Source organism: Dermochelys coriacea, chromosome 4, assembly GCF_009764565.3.
Source record: "Dermochelys coriacea isolate rDerCor1 chromosome 4, rDerCor1.pri.v4, whole genome shotgun sequence".
Classification (NCBI taxonomy): domain Eukaryota; kingdom Metazoa; phylum Chordata; order Testudines; family Dermochelyidae; genus Dermochelys; species Dermochelys coriacea.
The window spans coordinates 124897525-124921572 of NC_050071.1; the positions used below are offsets into that span (position 1 = coordinate 124897525).

The following is a 24048-nucleotide window of genomic DNA, read 5'->3' on the forward strand; positions in this document are numbered from 1 at the left end:
AAATGTAGCGAAATGATTTATAATTTGTATTCCCTTGTACACACATGGGAATTGAAATAATGACTTTTAATTTTTTCATCAAATTTAGTGCCCCATTTAACTTGGCACCCTAAGTGACTGCCTAGTTTGCCTATATGGAATGGCCACCCCTGTATCCAAGATAGCTTTAATCTAGCTAGCTTGGATACCAGAAGCAGTGACAGTTTGCTTTACTCATGTGGCTAGTCCATGCTGATTTCCCAGGGTTCCAGGCAGGCTTGTACCTCCCAGGCTGAAGCATGAGCTGCCATGACTTCACTCTTCTGATACCCAGGATTGCTAGATGAAAGCTACCTCAGGTTTGTCCACTCAAAGTACATTCTGTGACAAAGTTCCTCCTCTGCCTTGGTGGGTCCTGCACTTATTGGCGGATTTGCTCGCCTCAGAGATTCACAGCAGCCCTCAGTTTGGCCACTTTTGCTAGAGGCTCAAGCCTGCCATTCACTCAGCTAACCTCATCACTGGCCAGCATGGGGAGAGGGAGGAGAACAATCCCCACAGTCTCTGCTGACCCACCTAGTGGGTCAGGGGATAGGCCAGGGACCTTCCTCTCTGGTGGGACCCACAGTCCAGGTCACCACCTCTTGTCTCAAATAGGGAGTTGAGGGGAATGTCGGGGAACCCCGGCCCGCCCTCTACTCTGGGTTTCAGCCTAGAGCCCTGTGGATTCTAACCATCTATAGTGTCTCTTGTAACAGCTGCGTGACAGCTCCAGCTCCGTGGGGTACTTCCCCATGGTCTCCTCCCAACACCTTCTTTATCCTCACCACAGGACCTTCCTCCTGATGTCTGGTAATGCTTGTACTTCGCAGTCCTCTAGCAGTACGCCTACTCATTCTCAGCTTCTTGGTCCTAGCTCCTCACATGTACCTCACTAACTGAAGTGAGGTCCTTATTAAAACCAAGTGCCCTGATTAGCCTGCCTGTCCTAATTGATTCTGGTAGCTTCTTAATTGGCTCCAGGTGCCCTAATTAGCCTGCCTTAATTGGTTTCAGCAACTCCCTGATAGTTCTGGAACAGCCCATTATCTTACTCAGGGAAAAGGGACCTGTTTTTAATCTGGGGCTAATATATCTACCTTCAATCACTGTCCTGTAGTCATCAGTCCTGGCCTGACCCCTTCACAATTCATACTCCATGATTGCAGTGTAGACAAACCCTAAATCAGCAGTTTTAAAATAATTTCTTAAACTGAGAGAGACAGCAGCCAGTGTGGCACAGATTGAGCACAAAGGAATTTGGACAGAGTATTAATGTTTCTCAGAGGAAGATTCAGCTGTTTGTTAACTAAATTAAACCACTAAAAAAGTAACTTATTTTTGAATGAGAAAATCTACTTCTTAGTGACAGAGTAAAATCTTCCCGTATAATTATGGAGGTAAAAGTCAAACAGCATGTAGGTCAGGCTTAGGGCTATGCAGTTTACTGCACAAAGTTCAAAGATGGGTTGGGCCTGTTGTTGCCAAGTGCTGGAATTTAATTATTTTAAGGTTCAAACAGCAACTATAAATACATTTATAAGTGTTATTGCTTCCATTGTGGAGTGAGGTGGGAGTTTCTTTAATAACAGATAGCACAGACAATAGGTACCAAAGTGAAATTATCTGAATTTGCCAAATAGGGAGCATTGTCTGAATGCATCAGCCCACTTAAAGTTTGACCAGGGATGGAACCAGAGTGGTTATGCACCCAAGGCCATTTATAATTTTGCCAGAACCAAAGTGCTCAAAAATAAAATAATATGAACTAATACATTACACTGACCAAATATATCTTTGAAGTAAGCATTAGTGTATCTTCATCTCACAGTATGAGATGGTTGGTATCAGAAAGACATAAATAGATATATATGTACATAGAAAGAGCAGTAGCACAGCTAGCTTTATGCTAAATAAAATAGACTATACAAACAACTTCTAAGATAAATTCAGAGAGGGGATGTGGTCTAGTGAATAAATTGGAAAATGGCACAGTTCTTGCCACTAGCAATGGCCTAGGCCCTAGGGCAAACTATCTATGACTTAGGGTATGTTTACACAGAAGTGGGAGGATGCTTTCCAGCACAGATAGACAAACACATTGAAGTGAGCTGTAGCTCACGAAAGCTTATGCTCTAATAAATTTGTTAGTCTCTAAGGTGCCACGGGTACTCCTTTTCTTTTTGCGAATACAGACTAACACGGCTGCTACTCTGAAACCTGACATTAGTTTGGGTTGAGCTATCACTGTGAAAATAGCAGTGTGGTTGTGGTGGCATTGGCAGTGGCTTGGGCTAGCCACTTGAGGACGTACCCAGGAGGTAAGGTGAGTTTGTACTCAGCTAGCCTGAGGCAGTGTGTGTCACCATGGTCACACTGCTAATTTTAGCATACTAGTTTGAGCAGAACTAGCATGTCTGATTACCCATGCTGGGAAGAACCTTCCCAGCAGCTGTGTAGACATACCCTTAGGCTACATCTACATTACACACTGATGGCAGTGACATGTAAGGTCTATGTAGCTACATGCCGCAGTGAGAAAAGCAAGCTGTGTCCGCACTGTGGTGTATAGCTACTTGTATCAGTGAAAAGCTTCAGCAGCTCCCCACTGCCAGACCCTTTCACTATGGTGAGGAACGGCTCTGGGAGAGGGGAGGCAGTGGGCTTTCCCAACTACCTCCCCCAGCCAGAGTCTTTCCCTGTAGCCAGGGAAGGTGCCAGCAGTAGGGAGTTGGCAAAGCAGGAAGCCAGCAGGAAAAGATTCAAGCAGCCAGGAGCTGGCAGAGCCTTCCTCTGCAGCTACTCCTGGGGAAATTCTGCAGCACTGCACAGGTGCAGAATTCATGTCGTTCACAGATTTCTTTGCTTCCCCACAAAAAATGACTTCTCAGGAGAAGCAAAGGGAAGCCGCAAGAGAGGTCACTTGCTCCTCTCAGGCAACCCAGGGCAGCTGGCAGAGACGTAAATCAGCATGGAAAGGAACTGGGCATGGGAAGACGTCAATCACCACCGGGGTGTGAGGCTGCTCAGGCATGTGAATGAGGGAACAAACCAGACTGTCTCTCTGGCTTGCTATTGCAGCATGCTTAGTGTGGAGGGGCAGGGCTTTGGGGTATTTGGAGGTAGGCGTGAGGCAGGCTCTGTCCCCTCAGGCAGAGCATAATGTTACAGCCTGCCTGCTTAGTTGTTCCCATTGTTGTTAGTGAATTGTTCCCATCAATTCCCCCAGGAACATAAAACAGGTGTAAATGTTTTTTAAGGCCCCTTTACATTGTTAGAGTGATGTAAAGGAGCCTTATTGTAAATGACAGTATGCATTTATAAGTGATTAGAACTAATCAAAATTTTCGAACTGAAAAATTTTCCTATCAAAATGTGCTTTATGAACTGTTTACTACTGACCTTTCTGAAGATGGTCAATAGCCAATATAAATTGTGAGTTTGATTCCTCAGCACTCACTTGCCTATGATATGCATACTGAGGATATGGTTGCTTATATTTGTTGACTAATAACTAGAAATAAATGGTCAAACCTAGGTACATTACTATTAGAGAAAGGGGGGTTGGGGATTTCCTCCAATGCTCCCCACTGCCATTCTCTTGCCATTCTCCATCTAGTGTATTGTAGCTTAAATAAATTACCAAAATAACTGAAACTGGCGTGATTAAATTGCATTATTCTGACAAATAAAATATGCAGAATTTTGCAGAATTTAAAAATATTGTACGCAGAATTTATAATTTTTGCACAGGATTCCCCCAGGAGTACCTACAGCAGAGAAAGACTCTAGCAGCAGGGAACTGCCAGATCCTCTCCTTGCTGTGAGTGGTTTTCCTGTGACAGGGAAAGGCTCTATCAACAGGAAGGTAGCGGGAACAATACACTGCTAAAAATAGCAATGTAGGCATGGCGGCATGGTTTAGGCAAGTCAAGAGCTGTGTAGCATATGTGCTCAAGTACATACCCACACTCTTCAGATGTGTCTTTACTCACCTAAGCTGTGCCTCACTGTCTACACAGCTATTTACACTCATGGTGAAAGGGGACTATCAAAGTATGTAATCTAAAGAAGCATGCAGTGTAGACATATCTTTAGTTTCTCTGTTCTGAACATGGGTATATGAACAACAGTTACCTTATATTTAATCTGTGTACATGATCAATATTACCTACACAACAAAGGTGTTTTGAGGGTTAAATTAAATGTCAAGTGCTTTGAAATGCTTGGATGACAAGTACTATTATATAAATGCAAAGCACTGTTTGAGAATTCTGGTCTGTAGCCACTAACAAGAATACTCTCTTATGATTGAGTCTAATCAGCCCTTAGATGGGCAACTCTTGTTTCACAAATACAGCAGGAGCAGTGTGAACTTGACAGTAGAAATATTTGTTTCTCAAAGAGATAGCACATCAGCAATTCAGATAATCTAGATCAGAGTTATTTGTTCAAGATGATTTTTAATGAAATATTCTATAAATAAAGACAACAAGAATGCTGCTAGTACTTCATCTTGATGACTTCTATACCATCCTTTAGGATTTCAGCTGCCTCTTGTGGTATATTTATGTTGACCACCCTCCCTTCATTTAAACCACTCATAATATACTACTTCCACGTACCGTATTAAAATTATTTCACCAGCAAGAGAGATTGTTCTGGAAAAGTGTTATTAAAAATAAATGTTATGCCACACTTAAAGATATCCTGGATGACCCAAATATGTGGCTATTAGATCTCTGTATTGTGTTTTAGAATGAAAACTCCTTGAAGCAGTAGCAATATCTTCCACTGTTTTGCACTGTCCCAAGCACACTATCTGCCCAGCAAATAATAAATAAGGTTATCTTTGTCTTTATTTCACTTGAGGGAGATCTATATATCTAATGTATACACACAGTACAATATGTTTCTTCTGTGATAGAGAATAAATGGAGTTTTCTAATTATTCGTTGATCATAAAGTCAACAGATTCCAGTTAGTAATGAAAAAAACTATACATTTAATATGAAAAGCAACTTCAAGTACTTTCAATACAGTTTAGTATTCAGTATATAGTTTTTATTTTTTTTATCAAAAGTGTATTTGGGAGATTATTTAATATTTCATTTTTGAGTACTGTTCATTTTTGCATGAAGTTTAAAATATGTCCTGTGTTTGGTGATCTCAACTAGCTCTTCACAAGAATCATAGTTCATGCTACACAACCACTGCATGTGTTTCAAAACTGAGTCTGGCTTGGAGAAAGTCAGAAATGCAGTGAATATGTCTGGAAAATACACTACTGTATTCTCCCACAGTAGGTCAGGCTGCAGACCTTGGTATGAAGCAGTACACAACACTGCTGCTTGTAAAATAATACCTGACCTTAGCATAAATAGTACAGTAAATTTCATTTCCCAGAGTTATTCGTCCCTTAACCATTCAGTACAAAAATAATTACAATTAGGTATATATTGCACCAATTTCCTCACTGTTATTACTTAACTCCACAAGATCCTGGCTAGCTCTCACCCTGTATTAACTGTTATCTTCGTTTCACTAGGATTACACTAAGATTTTAATTTCCATAGAAAACATGGGAAAAGGGCAACAGACACACACAAGTTGTGTGATAGTGGATTTCTATAACATTGTTAAATAGTGTAGTTTAGCAGCATTCACCAAGGAAACTACACATTAGACTTGGAGATCATTTTCTCCAGTAGGTTCATCATTCTCTCCTGTAGCTGCAGGCTTTGAACTTGAATGATGTTTTGCTGATCTAGAATCCTGCGCACCTCTCTACAGGTTTCTTCCATAGCTCTGCTTAACTTCTTTTGTTCTTCCAACATGGCTTCCATTAGTTTTAGTTTCTTCTTTTGGAAACTACAGCTTTGAAGCTTTCTTTTCTTAACTGGTCTTTCTTCAGTTCTGAAATACAAATATTTTTTAAACATTAAACTCATACATCTGTTAAACTATAACTAGGGCCTAAAATTTTATAGCCCTTTCTTGATCAAGTTATGTCTACTAGGGCTGATAAAAACCAACTTTATCCTACTATAGCTTTTAAAAAGTGCATTTTTACAGTTGTATCGTTTAGAAAAAGTTACTACTGAGCTTCTGGAAAAGAGCCAGGAATTTCCTTGTTTTTAACAAGGGTTTACTTTACATAATTCAAGTCAGAATATTAGCCTTTTATCAGATATTTCTTACCCTTTAAGCACCAAAGTTTTATTGTGAGAGGTTGGTTACTGTCTTCGAAGAACCCATCTTGTTAAAAATATATTTATACTGGACTTGGAATTCTAACTCCATAGCTGCAGTAAACATCTCATCACTAGGTACTGCGACTTTAGGGCAAGATTGTAGCCCATTGTTACAGATCCTGCAGAGCTCTGCACCAATGAGGCTGTTTCCACTGTGGTGTAAGCCAAATCTCAAATTGTGTCCTTGCAGTACTATCTCTTTGTGTCCCTCAATCAGTCTTTAAATTGCTGCCTGTAATTTTCCCAGAGACCCACCACCATATAGGGAGGTGTGTGGTAAGAGAAATTAACTACTACTAGACAAAATAAAGTTCTTCAGAAAATCAAATAGGCTATTTCTAATCTTTGGAGAAAAATCTATGAGTTAAGTCAACTCAACTCAAAGGCTACGTAGGTGGATAAAACTACACATCCAGCCATGTTATAAATTAGCTGATGTGCTTCTCCCTGGATGTGTCAGAGCTCCCTCAACTAGGGAAATAGCATCTGTAATAGCATGCACCTGCTGTATGTTCTTATCTGAAATCTGTAGGACTATTACTTTTTTTTCTTTTGGGGTGGGGGGTGTCACATCTTCACAAATCGCTATTTACTCAATGGTGTATCAAGATCAGTTTCTGGGGTTTGGAATATAGTGCTCAAATTGTTACTCAATTAGGAAGGGTCCTCACTCAGTGCACCACCTCTGAATGGTCAGTGCTAGTCAGTCTTCTACACTGGGGCTTTGCAGCAGCAATGCAATGAAGAAGAAAGAGGGGTTACAGACAAACAGTAACTCTTGTTCCCCAAATGTATTGCCACCAAAGAACCACACTGACCTTCGCCCTTGTTCATTCTACTTCAGAGCCTACTTGTAAACGGTGCTTCAATAAGTGGAGAAAAATTGGGAGACAGTTAAGGGAAGGAGTGAAAGGGGTATTTGTATCCTCAGCCTATGGAAAGTAGGGATCAAGAAAATTGTGAGCGCCTCTCAACTGTCAGTCACTGCTCAAAAGGTTTCTGTGACCATGTGGCTAAGCACAAATCTCCTAGCGTGTGGCTCTGTAGAGGCAATACAGTTGGAGAACAAGAGCAACTACTGGTATGATGATCTGGAAGGAAACAGAGAAAATAATTGCTGATAAAATTTGGAGATCATGATTGGCAGAATAGTAAATGATGAAGAGGACAGGACAGTCATTTAGAGTGATCTGTGTTCTCCTAGTAAGGTAGGCCCAATCAAACAAAATGTGTTTTAATACAGCCAGATGCAAGGTCAGACATCTAGGAATGATTAATGCAATACATAATAGGGGTCTGTCATAAATATAAAGGGAAGGGTAACCACCTTTCTGTATACAGTGCTATAAAATCCCTCCTGGTGAGACGCAAAACCCTTTCACCTGTAAAGGATTAAGAAGTTACAGTAACCTCGCTGGTACCTGACCCAAAATGACCAATGAGGGGACAAGATACTTTCAAATCTGGAGGGGGGGGGGAAACAAAGGGTTATGTCAGTCTGTGTGATGCTTTTGCTGGGAACAGATCAGGAATGCAGCCTTACAACTCCTGTAAAGTTAGTAAGTAATCTAGCTAGAAAATGCGTCAGATTTTATTTTGTTTAATGGCTTGTAAAATAAGCTGTGCTGGAGGGAATGTATATTTCTGGTTTTGTGTCTTTTTGTAACTTAAGGTTTTGCCTAGAGGGATTCTCTTGTTTTGAATCTGATTACCCTGTAAGGTATTTACCATCCTGATTTTACAGAGGTGATTTTTACCTTTTCTTTAATTAAAATTCTTCTTTTAAGAACCTGATTGATTTTTCATTGTTCTTAAGATCCAAGGGTTTGGGTCTGTGTTCACCTGTACCAATTGGTGAGGATTATTATCAAGCCTTCCCCAGGAAAGGGGGTGTAGGACTTGGGGAGGGGTATTTTGTGGGAAGACATCTCCAAGTGGTCTCTTTCCCTGTTCTTTGTTTAAAACGCTTGTTGGTGGCAGCATACTGTTCAAGGACAAGGCAAAGTTTGTACCTTGGGGAAGTTTTAAACCTAAGCTGGTAAGAATAAGCCTAGGGGGCCTTTCATGCAGGTCCCCACATCTGTACCCTAGAGTGCAGAATGGGGAAGGAACCTTGACAGGGTCTGTGTCCTGGAAAATAGTGACTGAAATAGATTTAGGTTTCATAGTGGACAAACTCCTCAACATGAGTTTCAAAGGTGATGCTGTGGCAAAAAAGGGCTTAATGCATTGGGTGTATTAACAGGGGAGTAGTGAGTAGGAAGGTGATTTTACTTGTGTGTATGACATTGGTGAGACCAGTACTAGAATACTGTGTCCGTTTCTGGTGTGCATATTTTTTAAAAGATGCTGAAAAATTGGAGAGGGTGAAGAGAAGAGCCAGAAAATTATTTGTGGGCTGGAGAAAATGCCTTAAAGAGCTCAATCTGGTTAGTTTATCAAAAAGAAGATAAAGAGGTGACTTGATCCTAATGAATAAGAACCTTCAAGGGGAGAAAATACTGGGCACTAAAGGGCTTTTTGGTCTAGTGCAGAAAGGCATAACAAGAACCAGTGGCTGGAAGTTAAAACCAGGCAAATTCAAAATAGAAATACTTGTGATTAATCATTGGAACGGACTACCAAGGAAATGGTGGATTATCTAGCTCTTGATGTCTTCAAATCAAGACTGAATAACTCTCTGGAATACATGATTTAGGTAAAAACAGAGGTGAAAGTAAGCCGGTATGTGCCAGTATGGTGTACTGGTAAGAGCCAGTGCCCCATAGCAGGACCGGCTTTCCGAGAGGGCAATTTAAAGCCCTGGGGTAGCGGCGGTGGGACTGTGGTGAGGATTTAAAGGGCCCTGGAGCTCCAGCCACTGCTACCCCCCCACACACACCCCGGGGCCCTTTAAATCCTGGCCTGAGCCCTGCTGCCTGAGCCTTGGGGTAGCAGTGGCGGGGCTCTGGCGGGGATTTAAAGGGCCCCGGAGCTCCAGCCACCACTACTGCCCCGGTGCCCTTTAAATCCCCACCTGAGCCCTGCTACCTGAGCCCCAGGGTAGTGGTGGCGAGGCTCTGGCGGGGATTTAAAGGGCCCCAGAGCTTCAGCCCCCACTACCCTCCCAGGGTCCTTTAAATCTCCACCTGAGACCTGCTACCTGAGCCCCGGGGTAGTGGTGGCGGGGCTCTGGTGTGGATTTAAAGAGCCCCGGAGCTCCAGCCGCCGCTACCCCTTGGGGCCCTTTAAATCCTGGCCTGAGCCCTGCTGCCTAAGCCCCGTGGTAGCGGTGGTAGGGCTCCGGAGGAGATTTAAAGGGCTGGGGCGGTAGCGGCACCTGGAGCCCGAAGCCCTTTAAATCTCCGCCTGAGCCCTGCTGCCCGAGCCCTGGGGTAGGGGTGGGGGGGCTCTGGTGGGGATTTAAAGAGCCCCGGAGCTCCAGCCACCGCTACTGCCCCGGCCCTTTAAATCCCCGCTGGAGCCCTGCTGCCGAAGCCCTGGGGTAGCGGCGGTGGGGCTGAGGCAGGCATTTAAAGGGCTGGGGCGGTAACGGCGGCTGGAGCCTCAGGGCCCTCCTTTAAATCCCCGATGGAGCCTGGTCACTGCGACCCCAGGGCTCGGGCAGCAGGGCTCAGGTGGGGATTTAAAGGGCTCGGGGCTCCAGCAGCTGCTACCACAGCAGAGCCCCAGGCACTTTAAAGCTCTGCCAGAGCCCAGAGCCCTGGGGTAGCGGTGGCAGCCGGGAGTCCCCATGGCTCCTCAGTGATTTAAAGAGCCTGGGGCTCCACTGCGGTAGCAGCAGCTGGAGCCCTGGGCCCTTTAAATCACCCCCAAGCCCCAGGGTTCCCAGCCACCTCTGCAGCTGGTAGTTCGGGGGTGATTTAAAGGGCCCTGGGCTCCCAGCCGCCACTACCGCAGCAGGAGCCCTGGCCCTTTAAATCAAGATTTAAAGGGCCCGGGGATTTAAGGCCCTGCCTCTTCCAGTTGAGGCCACACCCCCTGCTCAGGACTCCGGCGTACCGATAAATCCTCTAACTTACTTTCACCCCTGGATAAAAACAAGTCATTGGGCTCAGTACTGGAATAACTGAGTGAAATTATATGATCTATGTTATACAATAGGTCAGGTAAGATGATATAATGACCCCTCCTGGTGTTAAAATCTATGAATCTATTAAAATAGTTCCCTTCCCCACCCGCTCCCAATATGAGAGAAATGGCAATATAGATGGCACCTCAGTGACATAAACAAGTTTATAAATTGTGTTCTGTGACTATTTTACCAATTAACAGTCAGGCATATAAATTCTTCCTCATAGAGAAAAAAATGTTTTCAATCAGATAAAATCTTTTTACAGTGTAGTTGGCAGTTTGATTTTTTTTTGGGGGGTTCACTAGAATACACTATTATATAAAGCTGTCAGATATTTTATGATTATTGCAATATAATGCAAGTTCTGTTAGTTCCCAAGAGCAAGACTCAAATAAAAATAGGTACCGCATTAAAAGAAAACAGAGATTCCAAGTATTTCATCTCATCTACAAAATACTAGAAAATTCATTTGTTCTCATGTTAGTCACATTACAGCTCAGCAGCAAAATGTAAGATTTTTTTTTTTTTTTTTACAAGAGGGTCTCAGACTAAGGAATTCAGACAAAATGCACACATCTAGCTTAAACTACTTTTTGCTTTAAAAAAGAGAACATATATTTGTACTGATTAAAATGTAAATCTTGGCACTTTCTAATATTATGAGAGATGAATATTAATTCCAGTATTTTAAAAAATTGTCATAAGATACACAACTGCCTTCTGCTGCATGAAAAGATATTTGGGAAGCTGACAAAGCTGGCACACAAAGCTATTTTGGGTTTTAAAAGTTAAACTTAAAAGTTTTCAAAAGTTTAAAGGTCAATTTAAGAAACACCTGTTTGAAATTTTTTACTCATTCATTGTTGCAAGTAACACTTAATATAACTATAACTAAAGAAGAGAAAATTATTTTCAGTTTACTTTGTGCATTTGACAACTCTGTGTATAGTTTCACTATAGTTAGTTTCTCCTGCTTCTGTGTGTTTCAGAAACCAACAGGAAAGAGATAAACATTTAAAAAATAGAAACATACAGGGATAAAAATACCAAAGTTGACGGGAGGACTTAGGGATGGACGCAAGCTATTTTTCACTCAAGGACCCAATACTGCTTTTAATTCATTTTAAAAAAACTAAATGAATGAAAAGGACATATACAAAAAATAAGAATGGATCCAAATTCTCTAGCTAATTCTTCTCTCCCTTGCTGCTCATTCCCAACTGTTGTTGATATATAGGATATGTTAATTCCTCAAGATGAAATCACTTCTTAGCTCAGTATTTTCCATACTACCGCTAAAACAAATAGCTTCTCTCTCAACATGGCAACTGCTAGTTACTTTAATCCAACAGTTGTCATTAGCAGCATTTCCTGTCAGTCAAAATATAAGAATCTCCACCCTTTTCAGTTTAAATTATTATCAAGAGAATTGATGGAATTGTAGGATTCAGGCTTCTCTAAAGAGGTCAATCTATATAGCTTTTAAAAAAATACCTTATGACAACAACAACTCCCTCTTTTTATCCCCTTCCAAATATAGGTACCATTTATGCTGCATGTTTGTGTCACCTTTGGTCACGAAGGACAACAACTGCTTGTACAAGCAGGCCATGTCACTCATCTGACATAGTTATTCAAAACCATCAAGTTGTGTCTACAGAGCAACTTTTTTCACAGCACAACTGTGTGTCCAACTTTTGCACATCCACATCTACCATGTTTGTTTAAATGGGGTCTATAATACTGCATTGTGGGAAAATCTGGGTAGTCCTCTTATACTATTGCAGCAAAGGATAGAGTGTCCAGAGGGCATGCACATTAGTATTTTGTGGAGTAATATATTTGGGAGGTCCTACCACCCAGATTGGTGGGAGAAAGTAAGACCAGCCAACCTAGTCAAATAGCCACAGTTACAGGAAAACTGTAAGCCTGGACTGATGGCAAAAGCAAAACATGGTTAACTGCCATATGGACATACAGCACATTTATAGCCACCTATGTAATTAACTGGTTACATACTCTTTGAAGATAGAATAATTTGGATTACACACAGTCCTTTGAGTTTAAGCTGTGCTTACCCAGCTGGTAAACTGTTTTTGACTGAACCAGATTCTAACACTATTTGGCCAACTAGTGAGAATGAAACCAAATCATTTAGAAGCAAGTTCAAAACACATTTTAATCTAGGTCTCTTAGCTAGAGCACAGCTTTTAACACCTCAACACTTGCTGGCCAAACTGGTTAACTCCTGTTCAGCCACAGCAGAGTGTAAATCTGTTGTAAGGCCTGTATAAATCAGGACAACATCCACCTCAGAAAACCAAAACCTTTTATCATCATTTTTGGCCCGGCCACACTACAATGAAACTTAGCTAGTGCTTTCATGCAACTTGTCACGTGGTTTTCCTATTCAGTTGGAACAAGAACTGTGTTATAAACCTGCTATTACACCGCATGCCACAGACAACCTAGGACTGCATCTACATTTGCAAATTTTATGGACAAAATTTACTACTGGTGCAGCTCTACTAGTAGTAGAAATAGTAGAAACTGTAGTTACCAGTGTATCATGAAATCTTGCTTTGAGTGGCCTTTTCTACACCAACTGTTTTAGAGAAATCTTCCACTATTGCACTGGCACTGGAGTGAATAAAAAACAGCCACCAATATTCTCACTGCAGGGGATGGGTTCTTCAGTCCCCCAGACTGTAGGAGGCAGATGTTTTGATTGGCTTGGTTGACACTCTAGATAATTCCTCCCACTGAAGATCCCCTCCAGAATTTCCACTGCCTCCAAAGGTAAAGTAGCCTAGGAGTCAGGTCTTCTGTAGACTGTCCATAACCTGATTAATCTTTTCTTCTTTTTCCTTTTTGTTCTAGGGCCTCTTTCCTTGAGCTCTCCACTCTTTTAGTTTGGGGTTACTCGCTTTTTAAAGGTCATTTAAATTTACTCTACAGGGCTCTGGGCATTTCTGGGAACTTTTTACCAAGCTCCGCCTCTCAAATTAGCTCCTGGCAATGGATGAAAAAGCAAAAAAGAAGGGAAAGGGCAGAGTCAGTACCCTGTGCTCAGCACCCTTGGCCAAGTATATTAAAAGGGAAAATGTTCCTTTTGCACCCTTAATGTTGGTGATACCATGGTTAGAAAGCAGGCCACCAGCCCACCCCAAAAGGATAGCATGATGGCAGCTGTGGACAGACTAGGGGTCCAGAAAGACAAAATATTGACAAAAGTGCCCTGGACACCGGGGGTTCATACCATGGCCACTGATGCAGACTAGGCCCCATCACAAGGTGAAAGCAGGCAGTCAGTTGGCCTGACAGGACAGCACAGTGGCAGCTACAGACAAGTGAAGGGCCCAGAAAAACAAGATGCTGCGGAAAAAAACACCCTGGACACCAGGGGCTCAATCCACAACCACTAATGTAGACTGGCTCCATCACCAGATGTCCCATCCCAAGCGGCCATTTTAGAACATGCTCTTGGCAGAGCCTCAGCGGCAGCCATCTTATGGCCTTCATCCCACAGAAGAAATGGGCACAGGAGGAGACAAACATACAGGCCACTCTTCATCCATTTCCTCATCCTTCTTCCTGGTGTCTAGGTGGTGGAAAAAAGGGACCCGAAAGCAGATAATAAAGAATCTGAGGTGAAGGAAATCCAAGAGGATCACCAGGAACTCTTTTTCCCTGAACAGTTTTATAAGTCTATTCTGAGCAAAGCAATTGCCTTATTGGTTATCTTCCTTGATACTCAGCCAAAAAGGGTAAAAAAGGGGCTGAGGATGAGGAGGATGTCAGAGAGACAAAATACCCATAAATAATAAAACCTCTAACATATGCTCTAGTTTCAGATGCTTTCAGGTTCTCCACCTGATCAATCATGTCCAACGCAGTGGCAAGAGGATGTATTTGGCCACTGACACAGAAGGCAGATATTTCCACAGAACAGGTTTCAATTTTCATGTCCCTGGGGGAAAAAAATTTGTCAGGGAACCAGTAGAAAGACCTGCTCCAAATCACAGGACAAACCAAAAAAGTCCGTCTCCTCTGTTAATGGTAACAAACTCAGAATAGTTTTTAACCCATCTTTTCACTCTAGGCTGCCCATTCAAAGTTATGGAGCTTCATACAGATATTGTTGGAGACACAACAGATTGCTTAAGAATGGTTGGGGGAAAGCCAGCTCCAATAAACTTTATGACATCTTCTCCATGAATGCTCTAAGAATAATCAAGTGCTCCACAACCTTCCCCTGGGAGGCAATCTCTCTCTTTTTGTTCTCACCTGGTTTGCCTCCACCACAGACAAATGTAGAAGAGAGATCATTTCCCAGGGTTATTCCATAGAACTTAGAAGGACCTTCTGCCCCAGATGTCTTCTCTCTCAATAATCAAGAAGCTGCCCTAGATTTAAAGACTCAACAAGTCAATCCACTCTCACAAGTCTGGGTCTCGATCCTAAACACCGGAAAGTCAACCTTAGTCCTCACTCAAAAATTGAGTTTATTGGGGTCCTGTTAGATTCCATGACATCTAGAACATTTTTGGCCACCAACTGTTTTCAGAGAATTCACCATCTTTGCCATCTTTGCCTTAGTCTGCAGTCTTAGCCTTCCATGACAGTTCCATGACAGTTTAGATGTATCTGAGGCCTTGTACCACATACCGCTTTCATGCAGGTGATCTAATTTGCAAGGTTGCATCTTTGCCCCTTTCAAATGTGGCTCAGGACAGTCTACTGTCCTACTTTTCATCCTCTAGACTGACTGATTTGTCTTCCTTCACTGGTCCTGGACTTCTTGCAATTGTGGATGCATCCAGAGAATGTTTGCCAAGGCATTCCCTGTGTCCTGCCCTTGCCAACCAAGTCACTTAGTACCAATGCCTCCCTGATGGGTTGCAGGGTGCACCTGAGGGTCACTGAAAGTACAGGGACTGTGATTGGAGTAGGAGGCCTCACTCCATATCAATGTGCTGGAGCTCTGGACCATCTACAATGCATGTCAAGCTTTTTGGTACCATATCACAGACTCAAGTGGTTCACATACTTACTGACAATACCACTGCAATGTACTATGTGAATGAACAAACAAAGGGGAGCACACTCTGGGTTGCTATGCCTAGAGGCGATCAGGCTGAGACAGTTCTGCAACAAGGAGAACATCACTCTGATAGCTGTTCACTTGCCTGGGATTCAGAATTATCTTGCAGACCATCTCAGTGGGTATTTTTCTCTGAGTCACAAATGGTCCCTGAAGACAAATGACCTTTGGGTCATCTTCACTGCTTGGGGCATCCCAATGTTCAACCTATTTGCTACAAGGGACAACAGGAAATCCAATGCCATGTTCTGCTCTTAAGAGGGCCTCAAGTACAGGCTCCCTGTCTGAAGCTTTCCACCTCACCTGTCAGTTGGCTGTCCTGTATGCCTTTCCCCCAATCCTGATCATACCTCAGGTCATCCTCAAGCTCACGGCAGTTGGGCCAGGCCCATTCTCATCACCCCAGCATGGCCAAGACAGTGCTGGTTCTCCAACCTTTTTGCACTCTCTATTCAGCCTCCCATACCACCGCTTCCTCCCCATCCCAACTTAGTCACTCAGAATCAATGCAGCACCTTGCATCCTGCACTCAGCTCCCTGCATGTCACAGTATGTCTGCTGCATGGCTGAATGAGGAGGAAGAGCAGTGTTTGGCAGCTGTCCAACAGGTCCTCCTTAACAGTAAAAAAGCATCCACGAGGATGGCCTATCCAGCGAAATGGAAATGATTTTTCGTGTGATCATTAAGCCAACCAATACTGTCCTCTATCCATGACATTTTGGAGTACCTGCTGCACCTTCAGTTGTTGGGGCTAGGGTTTAGTTCATTGAAAGTGCATCTGGCAGCGATATCAGCATTTCATCCCCCTATTCAGGGGGAAAAAAAAATCAGTCTTCTCCAATGCCATGGTAACAAGATTCTTAAAAGGGCTCCTCTGTCTACGTCCACCCAGTCTGAGAGCCAGTTCCTCTATGGGAACCTTAACACAGTCATAGCGTCCTTACTGAGATCTCCGCTCAAGCCCCTGGTGGCTTGTCCCGTTCTGTATTGTGTCAGAAAATTGCATTCCTGGCAGCGATAACCTCTGCAAGGAGTGTGAGAGACTTGCAGACTCTTATAGCAGAGCCTCCTATACACAATTTTCCAAAGACAAGCTATGATCCACCCACAATTTTTGTCTAAAGTGGTCTCTCAGTTTCATTTGAACCACATGGTATATTTACTTGTGTTCTCTTCTAAGCCTCACTCATCTCTGGAGAAGCAGCATCTCCATACCTTACATGTCCAGTGACGGACATCTTTTATTTGGACAGGACTAAACTGTTTCATGCTTTACCTCATTTGTTTGTGTCATATGCAGATCGCATGAAGGATCATGTGGTCTCTTTGCAGATGATCTGCAAATGGATAACATCCTGCATCAAAAATGCATATGAAATAGCCCCAGCTATGCCCCTTCAGCAGATGTGAGTTCATTCTACAAGGGCGCAAGCAACATCCATAGCATGCTTCAGTGACATTTCCATATTGGACATTTTCAGGGCTGCCGTGTGTTATTGATACATACATTCACAAACCATTACACCATAACTACATCTTCCAGGGCGGATGCAAGCTTTAGTACCATGGGCCTGTAGTCCTTATTTAGGTAGACTATGAGCGCTACTTCCTGGTGAGGGATACTGCTTGTGAGTCACCTAAGTGGAATATACATCTGTATCTACTTGAAGAAGAAGAAGAAACGGTTACTTACTGTAACGTATTCTTTGAATCAGATGTGTATTCCACAACCCACCCTCCATTCCCTCTGCCCTTGTGTCAGGGCATTTGGTGAGAAGGAACTGAGGGAGGGGCAGGGCGGCACCACATCACATAGCCAAAGGAGGAGTTATGGCCATGAGGTGCAAATGCCGCCCCTCTATGGGTACTGCTAGGCAAATTTCTCCAGCTCCAATGTGCTGGTATTGCACATACCTAAGTGGAATACACGTTGGCATCATATCTCAAAGAACCATAGTTAAAATAAGTCACCATTTCTTTCCTGACTCCCTTTCAAATAGTGGCATCTTTTACATTATGCTCTTATAACCCACCCAGAAATACTTCTAGTGCAAAATGAGGCTCATTCTATTCCCAGATACAAAAGGCTGTAATACCTATCACAAGTATCACTTTTAGCTGCTGGCAGTCCAAGGTTCAAACATCTGGCAGTTTTTCCTCAAGCCAGATGGACGAATACCTCAAACATTTTTTTAAAAATACCTTGTTTGTGTTAGCAAATATTCTACTGATTGTGTTTACAGGTAAATGTGTTTGCAGACAATGAATTTTACGTTATTATAGAATATTTGCAGAAATCAAATTTTGAATTTGCAGAAGAAACATGATTCTAGGAGTTATGCTGATCCAGTCAAGAAAGTTTGAATATCAGACATAAAATACTTACAATGAACTGGTAATTGTACAAGAATTACTTGTGAATTGATATATGGCTACAGACCAAGAGTTATTCACAGACATTACTCTGTAAATACTTGTAAACAGGAAATACATTTAAAATCATCAGCTGCTTAGGGACAGCTACACTCATTGAAAGAAGTAGTCTCAGCTCTACTCCCTCAGCTCTCAAACTACTCAAACGCAGGCCTGAAAGCCCATTAATTCAGTCTAGTTTTTGTGGGTTTGATTCTAGTTCAACAGTTTCACTATTGCATGACTGTAATTGTAATTTGTAATTTTACTGTTATCCATAAAACCTTGGTATTGCACAGACTCATGATAAGCATTTCTAGGATGAACTTAATAGTTTCTTCTGACAGAAGACTGCAATCGGTTCTTATTTCCATCACGTTTTTGGGATGAAAACTGAGAGCAGTGAAGTCTGAAATGTGAGTCATGTCTACAGCACTGCTTTAGGCTGAAATCATGCTGTCCAGGGGATTCAAATGTTATCAACAACGGAAAAGCATGTTTGCATTCCTCATACTAACTATTACTTGAAAGAACTAACATTTTAAATTATATTTAATTTAATTATATTTAAAAGTGGCTGCAATGCACTTTAAAAGATGCTTGTTGGAAAACTGAAGCCTAAAACTGACAATTACATCAAGTCTGAACAAATACTCGGTTTGCATTTTTAAAGCTCTCTCTCTCTCTCTCTCTCTCTCTCTCTCTCACACACACACTTTAATAATAGTTGACTCTATTGAAATATCATACTCATATTGAGGGTAATAGCAATGGCTAGAGCAAGACAAAATACAGCTAAGAAACATGTTATACTTCCTACTCTGCTACTCTGAAACTTCCTACATTGTTATACATATGCACTGCAGTACTAGCCTGGGCCACTCCTACCTTGGTAGAAATGCTATGCCTCTCATAAGCAGAGGGACCCATGCTAAATTTTGACAATACTGCATGGTGTTTTGTGGTGCTGACCTATTCCCACAGACAAAAACAAACAAAAACAAAACCCTTAGTCTAGCTGTTTAGGTAAAGACCAGCAAACTCATCTCACTTGTGACTTAAGAAAAGCAATGGCAAGAGTGATTAATGTAAACATTCTAGAGTTTTCCAATTACACAACAGAACTAGTCTAATGTGTGAAATATGAGAAAGGAAAATAAAAAATTCCACCTCAACTTATAAGAAAGTAAGCTTGATGAGCTCTCTGAATGTTCATCTTCAAAACATTCTTCCCTTCCTTCGTATGTAAACTGGTTATACGGCAAGTACAGAGGTGTAGACTTAGCTGATGGAGACTGCGAGGCCTCAGTCTGTGATGTAGAAGGGCCTGGTTGCTGACTTTCATGCATTTTCACATCACTGTGGTCTGATACTTTAGACAGGATTCTATCAATGGTTTTGTAATAAGGCCAGTCAGGTGCGACGGTTTCACTATCAGTCATGCATTTTAATTTCCTGTAAAGGCATACAAGAAAAAGGTCTGATAACACAGAAACAAGCATTTCATACAGATCTTAAACCTCTATCTCAAAAATCTGTTTCAGTCACAAAAGATAACTCTGATCATTTGACAGGCAAACTGAAAATCCTTAATAAGAGCAACATTAGACAGCAGTTTTTGGCCTTTGATATCAAGTGAGATCATCAGTTTATTTTCATGATTTTGCCCAGTGGTGAAAAGGTGCACGTTACCCCAAGTTGAGTTCAATACCAGTACTGAAAAATAACAGCTTCTACTAGTGAAGAGAATCCATTTAAATAATTTAATAATGAATACGCTTGTTATAACAGTGCTGGTTGCTCCCTCTTACAAAATGACAAATCTGATCAGGGTTTAAAACAGCATATTTTAATAAGAGCTAGCGCAGTGGTTACCAACCAGTAGATTGCGATCGACTGGTCAATCCTGGAGCCTCTGCCAGTCAACCATGATCTCCGGCCGCTAAATGTCCAGCGGCACAGCAGGGTTAAGGCAGGCTCCCTGCCTGCCCTGGCCCCATGCTGCTCCCAGAAGTAGTCAGCACGCCCCTGAGGCCTCAGGGGAGGGAAGGGCAGGGGCCTCCACACGCTGCTCCTACCTACAAGCACCACCCCCACAGCTCCCATTGGCCAGGAATGGGAGCTGCGGGGGCAGTGCCTGCAGAGTTTGCATGGAGCCATGTGCCCTCCCCCCAGAAGGGCTGCATGGGTGCCATGGCCAGTTCTCGGAGCAGTGTAGGGCTGGGGCAGGCAGGGACCTGCCTTAGTCCTACTGCGCCACTGACCGGGAGCCACCCGAGGTATGTGCTGCCCTGCGGGAACCTGTACCCCTCCCCTGAACCCCCTCCCAGAGCACCCCATACCCACTCCTGCACCCTGAACCCCCTCCTGCACCCCAACCCCTGGCCCCAGACCTGAGCTTCTTCCAACAGCCAGCACCCCGTACCCTCTCCTGCATCCCAACACTCTGCCCCAGCCCGGAGCCCCCTCCTGCACTCAAACTTCCTCCCAAAATTGCACCCCTGACTCCCTCCTGCACCCCAACCCCCTGCCCCAGGCTCAGCCTGGAGCCCCCTCCCACACTCTGAACCCCTAAGCCCCAGCCCAGAGCCTACACCCCCTCTCGCACCCCAACCCCCTGCCCCAGCCTGGTGACAGTGAGTAAGAGAGGAGACGAGCAATGGAGGGAGGGGGGATGAAGTGAGTGGGGCGGGGCCTCAGGGAAAGGGCAGGGTAGATCCTGAGTTGCACTTAAATTCAAAAAGTGATCTTGTGCATAAAAAGGTTGGAGACTACTGGGCTAGTGAGAGTACCCCAGCCCTCTGTAAATGGAATTAGAACTGACCAACTATGTCATAGGCTTTACTCTAACAGATAATGGAAATTCTCCCTTAGGTAAAGTGGCAGGAGAACCTGGAGAAGGAGGATCTGAAGATGCTGGAAAGTTCTGAATGGCTATGAGGATCATCATAATACCCGGAGTGGATATAAATCAATGTTTTTATATATACATACATACATATACATATACACACACACATTCATACATATACATATACACACACACATACAATTGAATATTATTTAAATCAGATTTTTAGAATCTAAATTAAGGTGTTTTTTTAAATAAATCTGTTTAAAATTAAATTTGAAATTCTGACACCCTATGTCAAGACCTAAACTCACTATAATCCATTAAAATAATTTATATAAAGAAAAAGAAAATCAGTGAGCCGCCCTCAAATTTTATTGAATTAAAGGGTGCTGCTTTTTTAACTATATCCAGAATTAGGGCAGAAACATCTTTAATTTCTGAGGTGAAAATCAAGCTTTAAAATATGTGTCAATGTCATGTGCTGCATTATAAGTATCCATATTGTTCTCAGTCTTTATAATGGACCGAATATTGGTATTTATATTTTCCAAATTTTGTACTTTTAGTTTCTGTTGTGCAGAAAAACTTTTGCTTTAATTATTTTTGGTTTCAGTTAAGATAGAAATCAGAGAGAGAATATTCCCTTCATTTGGACTAGTTCATTTACAGTCGAGAAACTGATTGGAAGTTGAAAAAGCATGAATGCTTGTTTCCTCTTCCAATCTATTAATAAAAGCCAGGTGGGAAAAAATAAGATCTACTAATTCTAAAAATGTGAAGGACATGAGGCCAGATTTTCACAATTTTCAGATTTAGGCACCTAAAGATGCAGATAGCTGTCTAAAGGGTTTTTCAAAAATGCCTTTGTTGATTATTTCTTTAATTCCTATTGATTTCAAAGGGAATTGGGCACCTACCCTACTTACGCACTTTTGGAAACCCCACTAGGCATCTATCTACATCTTTAGGCATCTAAATACCTTTGAAAATCTGGCCCATTGTGACCAGAACCAATTTGTCTAATCACTAAATACACTTAATACTTCCTTTGTTTAATAAATCAGTTGATTTTACATAGAAGCATAGAATCGTAGGACTGGAAGGGACCTCAGGAGGTCTTCTAGTCCAGTCCTCTGCACTCCAGGCTGGACTAAGTATTATCTAGACCATCCCTGACAGGAGTTTGTCTAACTTGCTCTTAAAAATCTCCAATGATGGAGATTCCACAACTTCTGTAGGCAATTTATTCCAGTGCTTAACCACCCTGACAGTTAGAAAGTTTTTTCTAATGTCAGAGGTTAAAGAACAATTTCTCACTTCTCCTTGTAATAACCTTTTATATATATGTAAACTGTTATGTCCCCCTTCAGTCTTCTCTTCTCCAGACTAAACAACCCCATTTTTTTCAATCTTCCCCGATAGGTCATGTTTTCTAAACCTTAAATCATTTTTGTGGCTCTTCTCTGGACTTTGTCCAATTTGTCCACATTTTTTCTGAAGTGTGATGCCCAGAACTGGACACAATACTCCAGCGGAGGCCTAATCAGTGCAGAGTAGAGCGGAAGAATTACTTCTTGTGTCTTGCTTACAACACTCCTTCAAATAAATCCCAGAATGATGCTTGCTTTTTTTGCAACAGTGTTACCCTGTTGACTCATATGTAGCTTGTGATCCACTATGACCCCCAGATCACTTTCCGCAGTACTCCTCCCTAGGCAATCATTTCTCATTTTGTATATGTGCAATTGATTGTTCCTTCTTGCATTTGTCCTTATTGAATTTCTTCCTGTTTACTTCAGACAAACCTGAAAAACATGTTTTCTGTACATTTAAAGTTGTTTAACTAATAAAAACAATTTTAAAATTTTAAAATGCTGCTTTTGTATATTTTTAATTGAATTCCAAGCTGCTTCTGCCAAACAGAAAGAGGTTTCCACCTTCCGGAAATAGGAAGAGTACTGGGCTTGGATAGCTGGTACAATCCTTTTCTTGGGAAATACCACAACACATTTTTTCCTGGGTCCATCTGCTGGTAGCAAGATATAACACCCACTGCTTCAGCTGCCAGTAGGACCATTAGAGGAAAATAAACTTTAACAACATGATAACAATGGTGACAAATAGAGATGTGAATGTGGAAAAATTGAAGTTCTTCCTTTCCAATGGTCCAGCATGTGGCTCGCAGACTAGGGTGAAGTGACAACTACTGGCGGGACAGAAGTTAGGAACAACAAATTATTTTGTTTGGGTTTTTAAGTAGTTTGTGTTCTTCTCTGAACTTTCAAAGTCTGATGAGGTTTTCCAGCTACTGGTGAGCTGCATATTATAGCAATGCATAGCAAAGCCTGCACAGCACAGTCTGTGTTCTTATTCTCTCTATGCATTCCAAATTTTAATTTCATACATGCTTTGCAAACTGCTGATGTGATTTCACAATTAGATCAGATCACTGACAATATTATAGCTTCTTTGTTACACAATACCTAAATATAGGACTGACTGTAAATGATCAACTTAATACCAAATACTTTTTGTTTAGTTTTTAAAATTCTTTTCAATAAAAGTATTTTTCTTCTATTGCTATACATTGCTAGGTACACATTGAACACCTCTACATACTTCACCAGGGTTTCCCCATGCAAGTTACAGCAGCTCAGGGCTATGTATTGGCAAGGCCTCATGTGCTCAGATTTCATTGTTTTAACGCAGAACATCTCAAATTGTATCATCAATAAACTCACAATCTTAACACTAAATAAAGACTATAATGTTAATTAAAATCTGGGTTTTCAGTGGGAGCTGCTGTTTATTGAGCTTCAAAGTCTAAATTAGGAATACTGGGCTCTTTTTGACTGAGTAGATACTTTTAAGTATCCTGTTCTGAATCAGATTCAGTAGAATCTTTGCCAACTACTGCTCTGCTTTCAGATGTCATCAGTCTCTTTGTCTCTACAGCAGCAGTCAAATTACTCCCCCTGTATCACAGTCATCCATTATTATGATTTTGAGCTAAATCTCACATCCTTACTCCAGCAAAATTCCCATTAAAGGGAGCAGGAGTTTTGCTTGAGTAAATGTGTCAGGATTTTATTCTTTATGCTTATGTTCAGCTGTGCACAGGGCCCTCCCTTTATGTAGTACTATCACACTTTAGAAGAAATATCCACAGATTTGTCCATCAGCTGCTAGAGGATGCTATTATTCAGAACTAGAGTGTCCGAATACTCCTCTTGCTCTAAATGCAGTGTGTGGATTTCTGTCTTGCTGCCATTGCTGCTTACTTCAGCAACAGACTGGGAGTATTGATCCCCACTGCAAACTGGGCAGGAG

At 42.1% G+C, this 24048-nt stretch overlaps 1 protein-coding gene and 1 long non-coding RNA gene across 2 annotated transcripts in view; one reads left to right on the top strand and one right to left on the bottom strand.

The window, feature by feature from the left end:
- Positions 1-326: 326 nt before the first annotated feature.
- Positions 327-17090, top strand: LOC122459719. Its single transcript, XR_006280577.1, has 3 exons — positions 327-338; positions 8526-8536; positions 16864-17090. It is a non-coding gene; the product is annotated as an uncharacterized LOC122459719 (long non-coding RNA).
- The window catches only part of MSANTD1 (Myb/SANT DNA binding domain containing 1), a 28772-nt gene continuing 9022 nt past the window's right edge, over positions 4299-24048 (bottom strand). The window contains exons 3-4 of the mRNA XM_038399895.2: positions 19035-19319; positions 4299-5934 (exon numbers count right to left, since the gene is read on the bottom strand). Coding sequence (XP_038255823.1) covers positions 5694-5934; positions 19035-19319 — 526 coding nt within the window. The 3' untranslated portion in view covers positions 4299-5693. The remainder of the gene's footprint in view (positions 5935-19034; positions 19320-24048) is intronic.